The following is a 19,090-nucleotide window of genomic DNA, read 5'->3' on the forward strand; positions in this document are numbered from 1 at the left end:
GAAGGAGAGGAGATTCAGGTATGGTATGATAGGTTACGTTGTGGTAGGCTGGGTTGCCTTGGCCGAGAAAATGAAGGGATAAAAAATAAAGGAGAGGAGAGTTCAGGTTTGGTATGATAGGTTGTGTTGTGGTAGGTTGGGTTGCCTTGACCGAGAAGATGAAGGGATAAAAAAAATGAAAGAGAGGAGATTCAGGTTTGGTATGATAGGTTGTGTTGTGGTAGGTTGGGTTGCCTTGGCCGAGAAAATGAAGGGATACAAAATGAAGGAGAGGAGGAGAGTTCAGGTCTGGTATGATAGGTTGTGTTGTGGTAGGTTGGGTTGCCTTGACTGAGAAAATGTAGGGATAAAAAATGAAGGAGAGGAGAGTTCAGGTTTGGTGTGATAGGTTGTGTTGTGGAAGGTTGGGTTGCCTTGGCCGAGAAAATGTAGGGATAAAAAATGAAGGAGAGGAGAGTTCAGGTTTGGTATGATAGGTTGTGTTGTGGTAGGCTGGGTTGCCTTGGCCGAGAAAATGAAGGGATAAAAAATGAAGGAGAGGAGAGTTCAGGTTTGGTATAATAGGTTGTGTTGTGGTAGGTTGGGTCGCCTTGGCCGAGAAAATGTAGGGATAAAAAATGAAGGAGAGGAGAGTTCAGGTTTGGTATGATAGGTCGTGTTCTGGTAGTTTGGGTTGCCTTGACCGAGAAGACGAAGGGATAAGAAAAACTGAAGGAGAGGAGAGTTCAGGTATGGTATGATAGGTTGTGTTGTGGTAGTTTGGGTTGCCTTGGCCGAGAAGACGAAGGGATAAAAAAAAAATGAAGGAGAGGAGAGTTCAGGTATGGTACGATAGGTTGTGTTGTGGAAGGTTGGGTTGCCTTGGCCGAGAAAATGAAGGGATAAAAAATGAAGGAGAGGAGAGTTCAGGTTTGGTATGATAGGTTGTGTTGTGGTAGGTTGGGTTGCCGTGGCCGAGAAAATGAAGGGATAAAAAATAAAGGAGAGGAGAGTTCAGGTTTGGTATGATAGGTCGTGTTGTGGTAGGCTGGGTTGCCTTGACCGAGAAAATGAAGGGATAAAAAAAATGAAAGAGAGGAGATTCAGGTTTGGTATGATAGGTTGCGTTGTGGTAGGTTGGGTTGCCTTGGCCGAGAAAATGAAGGGATACAAAATGAAGGAGAGGAGGAGAGTTCAGGTTTGGTATGATAGGTTGTGTTTGGTAGTTTGGGTTGCCTAAGGAAGGGAGACTCGATGTATAGTGGAGTTCAGTCACTTATTTGAGGTTGTATTGGTTTACCTTGACTTAGGAGACGAAAAAAGGATTAAAAACAACAACAAGAAAAAGGAGAGGGGAAACTTGGAGGTATGGAAAGACAGAATATATTGGATTGGGTTGAGTTACTTTGACATAGGAGACAAAAAAAAAAAATATTAAAAAAAACAAGAAGAGGATGGGAAACTTAAGGTATGGAAAGGCAGAATATATTGAGTTGGGTTGGGTTGTTTTACTTTGACCTAGAAGACGAAAAAAGGGCAAAACAAAACAAGAAAAAGGAGAGGGGAATCTTGGAGGTATGGAAAGACAGAATATATTGAGTTGGGTTGTGTTGGATTGGGTTGGATTACCTTGACCTAGAAGATGAAAAAGGGGTAATAAAAACAAAACAAGGAAAAGGAAAGATGGAAAGACAGAAATATTGGATTGAGCTGGATTGGGTGGGATTACCTTGCCCTAGAAGATGTAAAAAAGAATAAAAAAACAAAACAAGGAAAAGGAGGTATGGAAAGACAGAAAATATTGGATTGAGCTGGATTGGGTTGGATTTCCTTGACCTAGAAGATGAAAAAAAGAATAAAAAAACAAAACAAGAAAAAGGAGGTATGGAAAGACAGAAAATATTGGATTGAGCTGGATTAGGTTGCTTTACCTTGACCTAGAAGATGAAAAGAGAATAAAACAAAACAAGGAAAAGGAGGTATGGAAAGACAGAAAATATTGGATTGAGCTGGATTGGGTTGGATTACCTTGCCCTAGAAGATGAAAAAAAGAATAAAAAATCAAAACAAGGAAAAGGAGGTATGGAAAGACAGAGAATATTGGATTGAGCCAGATTGGGTGTGATTACCTTGACCTAGCAGACAAAAGGGATGAAACCAAACAAAAAAAGGAGGACCATAGACGAAACTGGATAAAACAAAACAAGAAAAAAGGAGAGAGGAGACGAGGTATGGGAAGCCAGAAAATATTGGATTGAGCTGGATAGGGTTGAATTACCTTGACCTAGAAGACGAAAGGGATGAAACCAAACAAAAAAAGGAGGACCATAGAGTTTATAAAGGTAGGGTACGCTTCCCCGGACAGGTGGTGGCCGTTAATTAGGATGAGGGCAGGTAGGGAAGGGCCAAGGTGATCAGGAACTATGATGACTCAGGAATTAAAGTGTTGCATGTAGGGATGACTGACTACTATGGATGGGACTGTGTGTGTGTGTGTGTGTGTGTGTGTGTGTGTGAGGGGGGGTGAGGGGGTTCGCACTCACAGGTAACCAGGGGAGCTAAGCACAGCGGGTCCGCCACACACCACCACTACAGCCACACTACTACCCCAACCGCTCTCTCTGCCATACACCGCTCTCTCTCTCTCACTCTCTTACTCTCACCCTCTCACACTCTCTCTCTCTCTCTCTCTCTCTCTCTCTCTCTCTCTCTCTCTCTGCGTATTCCTTCCTCTTCCTCATTTTCTTTCTCTTCATCTCACTTTGCGTATTCTCTCTCTCTCTCTCTCTCTCTCTCTCTCTCTCTCTCTCTCTCTCTCTCTCTCTCTCTCTCTCTCTCTCTCTCTCTCTCTCTCTCTCTCTCTCTCTCTCTCTCTCTCTCTCTCTCTCTAATGCTTCCCTGCGTACCCCTTCCCCGTCCCTCTCTCTCTCTCGCTCACTATCTCGCCACACACACACACACACACACACACACACACACACACACACACGAGAGAGATCATTGATAAAAGAGACAATTAATGGAAATTTTACGATGAACGGAGATACAAAGAGAGGGAGAGAAGGGATGAGACGCGCGTTGGGGAGAGAAAGAGAGAAAAAAAGAGAGAAGGAGCGAAACAGAGAGAGAGAGAGAGAGAGAGAGAGAGAGAGAGAGAGAGAGAGAGAGAGAGAGAGAGAGAGAGAGAGAGAGAGCAGTGAGGCTGTCCATGATCGGCTTAGACTTCTCCGCACATGATTGGTTGTCGCTCGTTGTCTCCGGGCTGCTGAGTGGCTGATTGGCTGACCTAATCTTTGTTACCTTGTTATTTCCCCTCATCAAAGCCCCGATCCCTCTCCTGTCACCACCCAATCCGTCTCCTTCCCCTCCTCACCACCCAATCCCTTATCCTTCCCCCCCCCCCCACCCCCCCCATCACTGGCATTGCCCTATTTCGAGAGGCAGAAATAGACCACAGTGAGAGATGAAAGAGGGAATGGATGGGGTGATTTTTCCGTTTTCCTTCTTTTTCTGTGTGTTTCTAGTTGTTTTTACCTTCCGAAGAGGGAGTGGATAAGTGTGTTTTCTGTTTTATGTGTTTTGAAGTGTGTGTGTTTTTTTTCGAGGGATCTGAGGGAGTGGTGAGAGGAAGTGTTAATGTTTTTCTTGTATGTTTTTCCTATTTGCTTGTACGTCCTTAGGGGTCAGAGAGGGTGTGGATAAGTGTGTTTTTCTGTTTTATATGTTTTGAAGTGTTTTTTTTTTTCGAGGGATCTGAGGGAGTGGTGAGAGGAAGTGTATATGTTTTTCTTGTATGTTTTTTATTTTTTATTTGCTTGTACGTCCTTAGGGGTCAGAGAGGGAGTGGATAAGTGTGTTTTCTGTTTTATGTGTTTTGAAGTGTGTTTTTTTTTTTTCGAGGGATCTGAAGGAGTGGTAAGAGAAAGTGTTAATGTTTTTCTTGTATGTTTTTCCTATTTGCTTGTACGTCCTAAGGGGTCAAAGAGGGTGTGGATAAGTGTGTTTTCTGTTTTATGTGTTTTGAAGTGTGTGGGTTTTTTTCGAGGGATCTGAGGGAGTGGTGAGAGGAAGTGTATATGTTTTTCTTGTATGTTTTTTTTTTTTTTTTTTTTTTGCTTGTACGTCCTTAGGGGTCAAAGAGGGTGTGGATAAGTGTGTTTTCTGTTTTATATGTTTTGAAGTGTGTGGGTTTTTTTCGAGGGATCTGAGGGAGTGGTGAAAGGAAGTGTTAATGTTTTTCTTGTATGTTTTTCCTATTTGCTTGTACGTCCTTAGGGGTCAGAGAGGGTGTGGATAAGTGTGTATCCTGTTTTATATGTTTTGAAGTGTGTGGTTTTTTTCGAGGGATCTGAGGGAGTCGTGAGAGAAAGTGTTAATGTTTTTCTTGTATGTTTTTTCCTATTTGCTTGTACGTCCTAAGGGGTCAGAGAGGGAGTGGATAAGTGTGTTTTTCTGTTTTATATGTTTTGAAGTGTTTTTTTTTTTCAAGGGATCTGAGGGAGTGGTAAGAGAAAGTGTTAATGTTTTTCTTGTATGTTTTTCCTATTTGCTTGTACGTCCTAAGGTGTCAGAGAGAGAGTGGGAAAGTATGTGTGTGTTTTAATGTTTTCTTGTATGTTTTTTAATTGTTTTCCCGTTCAGAAGGAGTGGTAAGAGAAAGGATATATTTTTCTTTTATGTTTTTTTTCTTATTTGCTTGTACGTCCTAAGGTGTCAGAGAGGGAGTGGGAAAGAATGTGTGTGTTTTAATGTTTTCTTGTATGTTTTTTAATTGTTTTCCCGTTCAGAAGGAGTGGAAAGAGAAAGGATATGTTTTTCTTTTATGTTTTTTTTCTTATTTGCTTGTACGTCCTAAGGTGTCAGAGAGGGAGTGGGGAAGAACATGTGTGTTTTAATGATTTCTGGTATGTTTTTTTAATTGTTTTCCTCTCCGCCTCCACCTCTCTTTTCCTCCCTCTCCGTATTCGTATTTCTCTTTCTCTCTGTTTCACTGTGTTTGTCAGTCTCTCTTTACCTGTCAACCTCAATTTCTGTTCCACCTCCCCGTTGTTTTTTTTTTTTACTTCTATGTCCGTTTTTATCCTCTCCATCTGTGTCTGGCGTTCTGTATGTGTGTGTGTGTGTGTGTGTGTGTGTGTGTGTGTGTGTGTGTGTGTGTGTGTGTGTGTGTGTGTGTGTGTGTGTGTGTGTGTCTCTCTCTCTCTCTCTCTCTCTCTCTCTCTCTCTCTCTCTCTCTCTCTCTCTCTCTCTCTCATCACTACCTCAATCGCTCGTTATGTTGTGTATAAACGTCAAATCTCTCCTTCACTTCCTTTCTTTCCTTCCTTTCGTCCTTCCTTCCTTCCTTCCTTCCGTCCTTCTTTCCTTCCTTCCTTCCTTCTATCCGTCCTTCCTTCCATCCGTCCTTCCCTCCTTCTATCCGTCCTTCCTTCCATCCGTCCTTCCTTCTATCCGTCCTTCCTTCCTTCCTTCCTTCTATCCGTCCTTCCTTCCTTCCTTCTATCCGTCCTTCCTTCCTTCCTTCCTTCTATCCGTCTTTCCTTCCTTCCTTCTATCCGTCCTTCCTTCCTTCCTTCCTTCTATCCGTCTTTCCTTCCTTCCTTCCTCCGCCTCGCTTCCATTGTACACCTTTAACCCAAGACGAGAGAGAGAGAGAGAGAGAGAGAGAGAGAGAGAGAGAGAGAGAGAGAGAGAGAGAGAGAGAGAGAGAGAGAGAGAGAGAGAGAGAGAGAGAGAGAGAGAGAGAGAGAGAGAGAGAAGACTTGTGGGCGATATATAACAAGACAAGGATGATCTCTGGAAGCCACTTGCAATGTCACTTCTGAGGTGGTAAACAGGAAGGGAAAGACAGGTTGGGTTGGGTTGGAAAAGTTCTTCTGCTCTCTCTCTCTCTCTCTCTCTCTCTCTCATCTACTCCCCACTACTACTACTCCTACTACTGCTACTACTACTACTACTACTGCTACTGCTACTCCTACTACTACTATTACTATTTCTATTACAACTACTACTACTACTACTACTACTACTACTACTACTACTACTACTGCTGTCTTCTCTAATGATTATTTTCTCTCTTTTCTCTCCATTTCCTCTTTCCTCTGTACAGTTTGCCTCATCTTCCTCATCTTCCTCTTACTCCTCCTCTTCTTTATCCCCCTCCATTGAATTCTCCTCCTCCTCCTCCTCCTCCTCCTCCTTTCTTTTTTCCTCCCCTTCCTTCTGCTCCATTGCCTTCATTAAACACGGAAGAAGCGGTAGAATTATTACTATTACTAACACAAAAAACAAAAGACTATTGAGACTGTTGCCACTACTACTACTACTACTACTACTACTACTACCACCACCACCACCACCACCACCATCTTCAATACCAACCCTTTTTACACACATTTTCTTCCTGTATTTCTTTTACCCGGAAACTAAAATAATAGAAAAAACAAGTTACTTTTCCGCTGCCTATAGAGTCGTGTCGGAGTGAGGGTCGAGTCCATTGTTGTGGCGGGGGAGGGAGGGAGGAAAGGGAGAGAGAGAGGGAGGGAAGGAGAGAGAGAGGGATGAATAGGGGGGGGGGGGGGGGAGGGAAGGCATGGCAACACCAACACAACCCCACAACCCCCCACACACGAGGACAATGGAACCACCCAAACTGATAATGTGAGCGGGAGGGAGGGAGGGGAGAGGGGAGAGAGAAAGGGAAGGGGAGGTGAATGGGAAGCTTGGGAGTGTATTGTCTATCATTATTTCGGCCGGCCAGCGGAGGTGAATGGGGGAGGGGGAGGGGGAAGGGGAGGGGGGAAGGGGAGGCGGGACAGTAGGGAAGGAAAGATGAGGACAGGTGGAGAGGTGGGAGGGAAGGAAGGAAGGAAGGAAGGAAGGGAAGGAAGGGAAGGAAGGAGGAGGGAGAGAGGGGAAGGAAGGGAAGGAAGGGAAGGGAAGGAAGGGAAGGGGAAGGAGGAGGGAGGGGAAGGGGAAGGAAGGAAAGAAGGGAAGGGGACGAGAGAGAGAGAGAGAGAGAGAGAGAGAGAGAGAGAGAGAGAGAGAGAGAGAGAGAGAGAGAGAGAGAGAGAGAGAGAGAGAGAGAGAGAGAGAGAGAGAGAGAGAGAGAGAGAGAGAAGATTAACCATGGGATGAAAAATAGCCAGGACAAGGAGGAGGAGGGAAAAGAATGGGAAATCTTGTGCGGTAAACATGAGATTCAGGAAGAAGACACAACAATGAAACGAGAAACAGAATGCCGCAGGAAACTGTTAAAGGGGATCAGATTGTTAGGGCCAGTGTCACAGTTCCCCATGATCGGTTAGTAAGCTCCCAAACCAATACCAGAGCCTTCGAAATTTCCTTGTATAGTGTCTGGTGTTTATACTGAAGTTCACAAATTTGATGAAGCTATACTAGAAAAGTCTTGTTGTGTGTTTAGTGTGGCATCGGAGACCTCACCATTTTGGATTGTATGGGATTCTATAGTTTGGTTCGGGCTGTTACGAAGACACTGTGTTGGGCTGTGGAACCGGGTCTTTATGTACGCACCCAGACACCTTTCAGCTCAACAGGCAAACAAAAAAGACATATAAAAGAGCTGAATAAAAAATAAAAAGAGAGGACCAAGCGGGGAGGAGAAAAGAATAAAAAGAAGTTACCCTAATTTAAAGTGGAGGAGCAGAAGGCGGGGACTTAATATCCACGCGAGCAGAAGGAAGCCAGCAGGAAGACAGGAGGACAAGCAGGAAGATAAAGACAAAGAGTAACATAGGAACCGGAAGCAGAAAGAGAGAGAGCAGGGAAACAGAGGACAAGCAGAAAGATAAAGGAAAGGAGGAAGATAGGTAAGGAGAAGGAGGAAGATAAAGACACAGAGTAAGATAGGAAGAAAAAGCAGGAAGGGAGAAAACAGGAAGACAAGCAGAAAGATAAAGACAAATAGTAAGATACGAGAGGAAAAGCAGGAAGAAAGAGAGCAGGAAGACAGGAAAACAAGCAGAAAAATAAAGGAAAGTAGGAAAACAAGGAGAAACAGGAGTAGAGGGAGAATAAAACAGACAGGGAGACAGACAATTCGAAAGTTTAACAGATGGGTCAGCAGGGAGGTTAGCAGGAAAAAGTCCCCAAAAATAAAGATAAAAAGTTCGCCAGTTAAAGGTAAAAAAAAAGAGGCAGCGAGTAATTAGAAATGTAGACAGGTAGATTGGCAGAAAGATAATTAGTCAGTCATAAGGGCAAAAGAGTAGGGTAGGTAGGTAGTCAGGTAGGAATAGGTAAATAAACAAAGACATCGAGTAATTAGAAAGGTAGACAGGTAGATTGGCAGGTAGCTAATTACAGTCATAAGGGCAAAAGAATAGGGTAGGTAGGAATAGGTAAAGAGGTAGACGGGCAGTAATAAGGGAGACAGACAGGTAGAGAGACAGATAACCAGGTGAAGCAGAGGGAAGGGAGAGCAGGTAGATGGGAAAGTATACATAGGTAAGTAGGTAAAGGGTCTCGGATGAAGGTAAGCAGGTAGATAGGTCAGTAGGGAAGGAAATATGTAGAGGGGGTAGAGCAGCGTTACCCTATTATCGTATTCCAAACATCGCAATGATCAGTTCTGTGGCCCTAAACTCTCGTAGCCACACAGAGAACGCGATTTCGGTTGAAGTTATCGTTGGAAGGGTTACCTGTTGATGTTTGTTTACGATAACCGTGCGTCAGAAACCGAAAAAATATGATGTGCTGAGTGGCTAAGTACGATAATTTGGTAACGCTGGGGTAGATGGTAGGTAGGTAGAGGGTTAAAAAGCCACTCAACCTCAGTAACCCCCCCCACAATTTGGTAACGCTGGGGTAGATGGTAGGTAGAGGGTTACAAAGCCACTCAACCTCAGTAACCCCCCCCACAATTTGGTAACGCTGGGGTAGAGGGTAGATAGAGGGTTACAAAGGCACTCAACCTCAGTAACCCCCCCCACAATTTGGTAACGCTGGGGTAGAGGGTTACAAAGCCACTCAACCTAAGGACCCCCACACACACACACAATCTAGCAACCTCTGCTCCCTAACGAAAGTCTTCCACCTCGACGATTTTTAAACTTAGTTAGTGAAGCTCATCAAGCGAGTCTCGAGCCGCGGCCTGACGAGCTTATTAAGAACCAAACAGAAGGGAAAATAACACAATAACTAGGAAACTACAGCAGTGGCTACACACACGACTACTCTGTCTGGGAATCCTCCGTCGAGCTCAAGAAGGAATAAGAAAGATGAAAATTGTAGAAGATAAAATACACTAAAAATACACGCGACTGCTCTTCTGGGAACTTTCTAACGAGCTCAAGAAGGGAAAAAAAAGGTGAAAATAGTAACAGATAAAAATACATTAACAATACACACGATTGCCTCTCTGGGCGCCGGTAAGCAGATACACAGTGAATGTAGGGAGTGAGATAGCAATGAAAAGAAACGCATTGTATTGTAGCAGTAATGGCAGCAGCATCACTACTGGTGGCACTAAGCCGTGGAGGGTAAGCAGATACAGTGTTTGTAGAGAGTGAGAAAGCAATGAAAAGAAACATCAGTTGGGGACCCGCAGAGTGGACGTGTGAGCGGCGAGACTCCCCAGCTGTTGGCCGCTCGGTGCGCGGTGGCGGCGGAAGTAGAGGAGGCGACGGAAGTAGAGGAGGCGGCGGAAGTAGAGGAGGCGGCGGAAGTAGAGGAGGCGGCGGAAGTAGAGGAGGCGGCGGAAGTAGAGGAGGCGGTGGAAGTAGAGGAGGCGGCGGAAGTAGAGGAGGCGGCGGAAGGAGAGGAGGCGGCGACCCTTGCACCCCCAACATTGACCAGCAGACCCCAGGTGGTAAGCAAGCAGTTCCCAGGTGGCACCCGCCCCGCGGCGTCCGTCTGGCCCCGAGGATCGGAAGGCCGCGTGCCGCTGCGGGCACCGAGGAAGCTCTCCTCGGCCCCGCCGTGCGACACAGAAACCTCCCAGGGACCCCAGGGTGCGGCGAACACAGAAATCGGACCCCCAGAGTGCCTCCAGCGGCGTCCGCCTGGCCCTGGGGATCGGAAGGCCGCGTGCCGCTGCGGGCACCGAAGAAGCTCTCCTCGGCCCCGCCGTGCGACACAGAAACCTCCCAGGGACCCCAGGGTGCGGCGAACACAGAAATCGGACCCCCAGAGTGCCTCCAGCGGCGTCCGCCTGCCCCTGAGGATCGGAAGGCCGCGTGCCGCTGCGGGCACCGAGGAAGCTCTCCTCGGCCCCGCCGTGCGACACAGAAACCTCCCAGGGACCCCAGGGTGCGGCGAACGGCTAAGGCACAGATATCGGACCACCAGAGTGCCTCCAGCGGCGTCCGCCTGCCCCTGAGGATCGGAAGGCCGCGTGCCGCTGCGGGCACCGAGGAAGTTGTCCTCGGCCCCGCCGTGCGACACAGAAACCTCCCGGCGATGCCAGGGTGCGGAGAACGGCTATGGCACAGATATCGGTCCTCCAGAGTGCCTCCAGAATATCTTCACCTTTGGAGGTGCCTTCACCGCTAGAAGAAGTGCCTCCGTGGTGCCACTGCAGGTCGGGCCTGCCGTGCGGCACGGTGGGCAGGATCCTCCTGGCGGCCTCGTGGCTGCACCTTAGGGGTTTTTCACCGGGCCTGGCGGGGGGGATGGGGGGGGGCGGGATCCCAGGGGGCATTACCCTGGGGCCTCCACCTCCACGGGTCACTTAGAAAAGCCTCCACAGGTACATGCAGAGGGTTGCCACAAGCACCTCCATATTCAGAGGTGCCTGCCCCTCCACAAGTGAATCCACCACTTGGAGTGCCTCCACGGGTCCCTCCAGAGGTGGTGCCACCTCCTTGGGGACCGCCCCTTCTTCGGCACCATTGCCGGGTGGGTCCCCCGGTGGATCCTCGGTGCCGGGAGCAGCCTCCCCCTGAGTGTCCTCCCCCAGATGGGCATCCTTGGGGACCTCAGGCATGGGGCTGTCCTTCTCGTAGGCCGGGGGGGCCTCCCCATGGACGGGGAGCACCACCCCGGCGTGGTCGCTAGCCTCCAGGGGGAAGCAGTGGGCGACCTTCTCCCGCGGCTCCACGCACACGGGCCTCCTTCCGGCGCGGCGGCGGGCCAGGGCTCGCTCGCGCCGCGCCGCAGCGGCACGGCTGTGAGCGACCCGCTGGGCCTGCTCGGTTGGCTGGACTGGGCTGCTGAGTGAGATGTCGTAGATGTACCGTTTGACCATTTTTGTGGCTGTGACGATATGAAAATAAAAGGTCCTTGATGCGTCCGAGGCATGAACGGGTCTCCGGTGGCTTTCCGTAACTATGGTAACGTTATGAAGAGCAGTCTGTCACCCTCTCTGAAGAGGAGGCGTGCAGTGTGTGGAGGCGGCGGGAACGGCGACACTGATAAACAACGCTTAGAGAGGAAAGAACGATGACGACTGCTGGACTTTCTCAGTCTCATCACATGTCAGAAATGGCCTCAAAGGGCCAAGGCGACGGAAATGAGCATCGCGGCCACGCGCAGCTAAACCGTCTGCGGCGCGCCCCAACGTTATCTCCAAGCGAAAGTAAAGAACAAACCGGCCAAGACGAGGAATCAAAAAGCGCCTCAACGCGAAGAGAAATACAAAGAAATGCTGGAATCCATGAACGCCATCAGCCGTGAATGTTAGGAATGAACCTGACCAAAGAACTGATTGACTTCCGCCTGTCTACAGAAACGGAAGCAGCTCAAGGGAATTAAATATGTATGGAAAAATGAAATGCATGGAATCAGAGAATAATAAAATGCATGAACAAAATAAATCCAGTTCCTGACGGTGCGGGCAAAGCGATACGACACACAAAACCTTCCAAGAGTGCAGGCGAAAGTATTAGTAGGAAGCAGCTCAAGGGAATAAAAACAAACCACAAAAAAGCTCGCCTATGAACTAATAAAACAAGTATCGTAATAAAGCAGCGGAGTAATTACAGAAAAGAGAAATACCATAACACTTGATGACGTGGACGCATAAAGAAAATACCCAGTTGCTGATAACATACGATCCATGGAAAAAAAAAAATCCTATCTAAATTACATCAAATCACTTTTATGTACATTTTGAAACTTATTGGTCACAGAAAGTTTAAAGCAGAGAACCAAGAGAGGCATCCACTAAATAAGCAGAGGAGCAGCGAGTAGCGGGCTTTTTTTATTATTATTGTTTCCTTTTTTTGTGCCCTTGAGCTGTCGCCTTTGCTGTAAAAAAAAAAAAAAAAAAAAAAAAAGATCTCGATGGTGAAAACAAAACATACGACTTCAGATATAAAAAAAAGTCTTCCCACCTTAAACGTAAGATATCACGAAACCTAAAATGAATAAAGACAAATAAATACATACATAAACAAACATGACATTCCGTTGATGTTGATGAAAGGTTACAGTGAATCAGAAGACATTATAATCGCAACAGACGAACAAACACTTTTTTTTTTTTTTTTTTTTTTACAGCTAAGGAGACAGTTCAGGGGCGTAAAGAAAAATATCAAAAAAGCCCGCTACTTACTGCTTCTGAATAGAGGTCAAAGGAGTGTCCAAAAAACAATAGACTACAACAACAGCAAATCTTACACTAAAAAAAAAAAAAAGAAAAACAAAAAGAAAAAACAAAACAAAACACGGTGAACACAACAATGGGAAACAACATCAACAAACCTTAACACTACAAAAACACGAGCAATCAAACAAGCAAACAAACACCGTGAACACAACAAGAGAAAACAACAACAACAACAACAGCAATCCTTACACGACAAATACCCAATAATAATAATAATAATAATAATAATAATAATAATAATAATAATAATAATAATAATAATGATAACATATGCCAAGGGAGCGGAAAACGAGAAAATGAATGAACGCTCAGATTGACACACCAGATGAAGGTTTAACAGGTAACCCCCCCCCCGACCCCCTCTTACTCCCCCCCCCCCGCGTCCAGGTAACCAACCCCCCTTTCCCTTTCACTAGCCCCCCTTCCCCCATCCCTTAACCTCCCTTCCCCCATCCAGGTAACCCCCCTTTCCCCCTTACAAGTCTCCCTTCCCCCATCCTTTAAGAGTCTCCCTTCCCCCATCCTTTACGAGTCTCCCTTACCCCATCCCACCACTTCCCCTCCTTTCCCTTTTACTAGCCTTCCTTCCCCCCATCCCTTAACCCCCCTCTCCCCTTACTAAGCCCCCCTACCCATCCTGGTACCCACCCTTTAACCTTTACTAGCTTCCATTCCCTATTCTAGCATCCCCTTTCCCTGCCTCCCCTCTTCCCACTCCCCCATTCAGCCCGGTTCGCCGTTCCATTCTCCCAGGTAAATGTAACGTGTGATTGTGACGCGCTTTGTGAATTCATCTCCGACGCCGCAGAATGGAAGGTGTGCGTGCGTGTGTGTGTGTGTTTTGCGGCAATCAGAACTCAGTCTCGCGGGTATTGGCTTTTGATACAAGGAGGAGGGTGGGAAGTGTGGGACGCGGAGGAGGGAGGAGGGGCGCAAAATACTGTCCAATTAAAAGTATTTGGCAGACTTTCTGTCTTCATGAGAGGAAAGACGAGGAAGAAACCAACCCACTTAAAACAATTCTCCCTTTCAATCTTCCTCCGTCCCCGTCTTACCCAGTTCTTTCCTTTCTTGTGGAGACAGGTGTGTGTGTGTGTGTGTGTGTGTGTGTGTGTGTGTGTGTGTGTGTATGTGTGTGTGTGTGTGTGTGTGGGTGGGTGGGTGTCCTGAGCGTGTCCTGCAGTGGTCAGGTGTGTGGCAGGCAGCGTGGGAGCAATACCCAGACGTCATCGCTGAGCGGCGGACCGTTATCACTCCCGCCGCAGCGTCCAGCAGTGTTGCCGGCGGTTAGGTGGTATTTATTACGGGGCGTGGAGGGTCCCGGCAACACACAACGGTCCGGGCCGCCGGGGGGTGCTGGCACACTAAGTGAAGGGGCAATGGAGCGAGGACACACCAGTCTCGCCGCCACGCCCCGCCACGGCAACTCTACAAACCCGTCCTGCCGCCCCTAAGTTCCCTAACCTGTGAAAGTTCCAGCCTCGCCAGACACTCTGCCCTACCCTGCCCTGCCCAACCCTACCATACCCTGTCCTGCCCTAGCATGACCTCCCCCCCCTCCGGTCACGGAGTGCAACAGAGGCGCGGGTGGGTGTGGTCAGGGGAAGGTACTTACCTGATGACATTCAGGATGTTGTCGATGGAGAAGCGCGGGCGGCGGTCGCGGCCGTGCGGGTGCGGGTGGGCGTCCAGCTCCAGCAGGGCGGGGCGGGAGCGGTCCCCGTCCGTCTCGTCCTCGGAGAGCGTCCCCGGAGTGTCGCCCCCGAAGTAATCATCCACAGCAAAGTCTGTGAGGTTGTGGAACGAGAGGGCACGACCGTCCCTTCTGACGGACAAGCCCTCCTTGCGGGGCACCTCCCCCTGTTTCTGCTGCTGCCGCTGCTCCTCGGCATCCAGCGAGGGCAGGCTGCCGCGCTTCTTGCGGTAGTGGAATTCCATCAGGAGGTCCCTCACGCGCGAGTCCTTTGCCAAGAAGCGTCGCTTCCGCTTTTTCTTGTTCACAATGATGTCGGACTCGGAGTTGGAGCGAGTGCGGGTCAGGTGGGGCTTGTTCAGGACAGCGGCTGCCTTCCGTGGCGCAGGGGCGGCGGGGGCCAGCGCCGCGGGCCGGGGCGGGTCAGAGTCATCCTCCTCGTGATTCCGATGACCACGCATCCGGAATATGTGCACCTTCTCATCCCAAGCACTCCAGCGCCTCTTCTTGAGGTCAAGGCCATGTTTGCGGAAGCGGCCCAAAAGACGAGAGTTGATGGCCGCGGGGGGCACCTCGCGAGGCTCTGGGTCAAGCGACTCCTCGAGTTTCTCCGCGTCGACAAGGGAGCCGGCGCGGCTCCGCCCGTGCAGCAACAGCTCATGGTGGGAGTGGGAGCGCATCCTGGATATGAACTTTTTCACCTTGGAGTCCGAGGAGGCATCGCGGCGATTTTCCTCCACAATGGAGGCGGAGCGCTCCCTGACAATCTCCTTGGTCTTGTACTGGCGTGAGCGTGGCAGGTGCCGCTCCTTGGCCTTGCCGGTGTTGAGATGGTCCTGCGAGGCACACAGCCGCTCCGGCGCCGCCTTCAGGAAGCCGTGGCTGTCGGACAACACCTCGGTGGAGGCGTGACGCGATCGGTCCCCGTTGGACTTGAAGACCGATGAGTCGTCGCTGCCGGCGTCACTCCACGAGGCCTCGGAGCAGAAAGAGTTGAGGGAAGGAGAGCGGGTGTTGGGGGTGCAGGAGCCGCTGGAGGGGCCGCTGGGGGTGCCCCACATGGTGATGTTCACCTCCGGGGGCGGCGTGTTGCACCAGTACTCGTCGCCGTCGGCCCCCAGCACCACCACCACTGGGTGCGGTATTTCCCCCTCCGCGTCCCTCCAGGAGTCCTCCACGCCGTTGTTCACGGCTTCCATGACTGTCTGCCTGTGCGCCTTGTCTCAGTGAGCACGAGAAGCCGCCTCAACCACCACCACCACCACCACAGTCAGCATTCCTGGCGCACAAAGCAGTTCAGCCACGCGGGACGCTGCCACTGCCTTCACCTTACAAAGGTCACGCCACACACGGCAGCAGCAGCGGCAGTTTGGCGACCACGCCGACACCAGGGAACATTTCACTCCCGCACACCGCGGCTCACCAGCACAACGAAACACCTCACAAACGCTGGGTCATTACCGCTCGCGTCTCGCTAGTCAAGCTTCCTCCTCAGATCTACGAGACAAAGATAATGAGTCATGGAAACAGAGGAACACCAATGATTGTTTGCATAAGCCAAGGCAACACCCCGCCGCCTCTCGGGAGGCTGGTGGTGCCGCGCGGCCTTGTGCCCCTCAGGTAACCCAGGTGAGAGAGGTGCACGAGACCGAGGCTGCAGGTAATGTTTCCCTCTCTCGCACCCTCATTCACCTGCTTTTTTTCCCTCCCTGGCCCTTTTACCTCGTATTTTACCTTGCACACCTCTAATTTAACTCTCTCTCTCTCTCTCTCTCTCTCTCTCTCTCTCTCTCTCTCTCTCTCTCTCTCTCTCTCTCTCTCTCTCTCTCTCTCTCCACATTAAACTGGTCTTGCGAAAGTTGATCCGTCTAGTTTTTGTAGTGACATTCACCGCGCCAGAGTTTGTGGGGTAATGGCGGGGGTGGTGAGGGGCGGTGGTGCCGGCGGTGGTGAAGGTGGTGGTGGCGGTGGTTGAGTGGAGGTGATGGTGGAGTGGGAGGTAAGTGTAGGCCGTGGAGCTAGGGCTGATGATGGTGATTGTGGTGGTGATGGTGGTGGTGGTGGTGGTGAGGGAAAGGAAGGGATATATCAAGGTGAAGGTTGTGGGTGTGGTGATGATGGTGGTGAAGGTGATGAGGGTGAAGGCTAAAGATAAAGATGGTGGTGGTGGTGATGGTAGTGGTGGTGGTGATTGTAGTGGTATTGATGTAGATGATGCATAGAGGTGGTGGTGGTGATGATGGTGGTGGTGATAAAGGGGGGGAAGGGGAAGGGGGAGCAAGTGGTGATGAACAGTGAAAGTGGAATGGTGATGAAAACGAAGAGTTGATGGTGATTCTGTAAGTGTATGGTTATGTATACCTGGTCTTGTCCACACACACACACACACACACACACACACACACACACAGGGACGCATAACACAAACACTCCATTATTCACACATACATATTGCTCTGTTGACTGACTGACTGACTGACTGACTGATTGGCTGACTAAATTAACCCAGAAACTCGGTCATGCACTCACTCTCACTCAACTCACTCACTCACACTCACTCACTCACTCACTCGCTCTCACTCACACGAACGCTGACCAAGCTGATTGACACTAGTAATCGGAAAACGCTAATGGGATCTGAACTCAATATGCTTTTTACTCCTTTCTCTGTTATTTCCATTTTTATTTTCCATTTCGCATAGGCCTAAAAATTATCCTGCCTTCTTCTTTAGCCTTTTTTTTTTCTTTTTTTTGTGGTTTGTTCTTGTTCTTTGTCTTATTCAATTTATTTTTTCTCCTTTCTTTTTTTCATTTTATTTTCTATTCCGCGTGGGCCTAAAATTTTCCTGCCTCCTTCTTTTGCCATTTTTCTTTTTTTGTGGGTTGTTCTTGTTCTTTCACTTATTCGATTTATTTTCCTTCTTTCTCTTATTTCCATTTTTATTTTCCATTTCGCGTAGGCCTAAAAATATTCTGCCTCTTTCAAACACCAATTTCTTCCTTTTTTCGTTTTTTTTCTCTTATTCGATTTATTTTTCCTTCTTTCTCTCTTGTTTTCATTTCTATTTTCTATTTCGCATAGGCCTAAAATTATCCTGCCTCTCTTGTATCAATTTCTACCTCTTTTGTGATCCATTTTTGTTCTTGTTTTCTCTCTCTTTCTCCCCTCGTTCTTCTTTTTTGGTCTTCTTTCTGTGATTTTATTTTCATTTTTTTTATTCGTCCTTCTCTTTCTTCCCTTCCTTCCACCCCAGCTGTTCCCTTCCTCTTTTTCATATTTAACTTTTCTCTCGTTTCTCTTTTTTTCAATTCTTCTTCCTCCTTCTCTTCCCCTCTCGGTTTTCTTTCGCTTCGCTCCTAACTTGTTTTTCTTTCATGGGTCACTCAGTTATTTTTGTTCCTCTTGTCTTCTCCAGCTTTCTTTTTTTTTCTCTCTCTGTCTTCGCTCCTTCTTTCCCCTTCTCTCTTACTCGCTTTCTTTCCTTTCTTCCGTTATTTTTGTTCCTCCTGTCTTCTCCAGTTTTCTTTTTCTCTCTCTTCCTGTCTTCCCTCCTTCCTTCCTCTTCTCTCTCTCACTCGCTTTCTTTCCTTCCTTCCTTCCTTCCTTCAGTCTTTGCAAGTTTTCTCTATTTCGCCATTTTTTGATCGTCTTTTGTTTTGGTCTTTAACTAATTCACGACTATTCTCATCTTCGCTATTTCTCGTTAGTCTTTTGTTTTGGTTTTTGTTAACTAATTCACGACCGTTATCACCACCATCCACTTTACGATCGTCTTTTGTTTTGGTCTTTGTTAACTAATTCATGACCGTTATTACCGCCATCACCATCCACTTTACGATCGTCTTTTGTTTTGGTCTTTGTTAACTAATCACCATCTTCAACACCACCGCTATCACCACTACAGACACACGACTCTTCGCTCTCGACCTTCCTCAACACCACCACCACTATCACCACAATCGTCCTTCATCTCTGTTATCATCACATCCTTTTTGCCATCACCACCACCACCACCACCACTACCACCACCATCACCATCATTGTCAGTACCTCCAACACCACTCTCCTCATCACCGCATAACACACTCATCCTTCACCATCAACACCTCCACAATGCACCGTAACCACAATCACCACCACCATCATCACCACCTCTGCTATCAACGTATCATGCACTTCATCACCATTATCACCACCGCTATCACTATCATCACCACCACCACCACCATTGCAATTACCTGTCAACATCACGATACATCATCAGTCTTGCTTGCATCTCCATAAACAAACAGACCAAGATTAAGCTTTATTGTATAACCTTGCCACCACCACCACCACCACCACTACCACCACCACCACCACCACCACCACCACAGACGGAGATAAGATAGAGGAAGGTAAGCGACAAGATATCGTTTGCGACTATAAAGTTTTCGAGTCTGACAATCTCTCTCTCTCTCTCTCTCTCTCTCTCTCTCTCTCTCTCTCTCTCTCTCTCTCTCTCTTGATGAATATTAAAAGGAAAACAAAACTGAGCGAAAAACGAATCAATATGGAATTAACGAAAAGAGAGAGAGAGAGAGAGAGAGAGCGCTAAGTATAAGGGACGGGCCTATTACAAGGGGGATCAGATGATTACTCGGAATTCAATCCTTTGTGGCGGCGACAGAGGAGGAGGAGGAGGAGGAGGAGGGGATGATGGTTGAGAAAGGGTCGAAGAGGAGAAAGTGTTACCTGTTTAATTAAGGTAAGAATGGTTAAGGATTGCAGGTAAATGGACAGGTAGATAAGGAAGTAGGTAAGTAGGTGAGTAAGTGAGTCTATAAAAAAAGTAGGTTAGTGAGTTTAC

The 19,090-nt window shown here is 48.1% G+C and overlaps 2 protein-coding genes across 9 annotated transcripts in view; both read right to left on the minus strand.

Annotated features, from left to right (window-relative positions):
* LOC126983058 (uncharacterized) overlaps positions 1-19,090 on the minus strand; it is an 80,799-nt gene that overhangs the window by 54,173 nt on the left and 7,536 nt on the right. For 4 of the 6 annotated variants that reach the window (XM_050835528.1, XM_050835531.1, XM_050835529.1 and 1 more), the window contains exon 2: positions 14,163-15,737. In XM_050835528.1, coding sequence (XP_050691485.1) covers positions 14,163-15,439 — 1,277 coding nt within the window. In that variant the 5' untranslated portion in view covers positions 15,440-15,737. Of the gene's footprint in view, positions 1-14,162; positions 18,002-18,065; positions 18,394-19,090 lie in introns of those variants that run through there. The other 2 variants (XM_050835530.1, XM_050835533.1) reach the window with 2 other exon arrangements.
* LOC126983059 (spore coat protein SP96-like) lies at positions 9,156-10,639 on the minus strand. Of its 3 annotated transcripts, XM_050835536.1 has the most exons (3): positions 10,390-10,639; positions 10,083-10,231; positions 9,466-9,933 (listed from the first exon to the last, which is right to left on the minus strand). In XM_050835536.1, exons 1-3 carry the CDS (start codon positions 10,637-10,639, stop codon positions 9,466-9,468), a joined length of 867 nt encoding a protein of 288 aa, XP_050691493.1. The 3 variants fall into 3 exon arrangements, with proteins under 3 accessions (XP_050691491.1, XP_050691493.1, XP_050691492.1); XM_050835534.1 differs by having other exon boundaries at positions 9,156-10,231; XM_050835535.1 differs by lacking the exon at positions 10,083-10,231 and having other exon boundaries at positions 9,466-10,082.

This window comes from Eriocheir sinensis, chromosome 52 (genome assembly GCF_024679095.1).
Source record: "Eriocheir sinensis breed Jianghai 21 chromosome 52, ASM2467909v1, whole genome shotgun sequence".
Taxonomy (NCBI): domain Eukaryota; kingdom Metazoa; phylum Arthropoda; class Malacostraca; order Decapoda; family Varunidae; genus Eriocheir; species Eriocheir sinensis.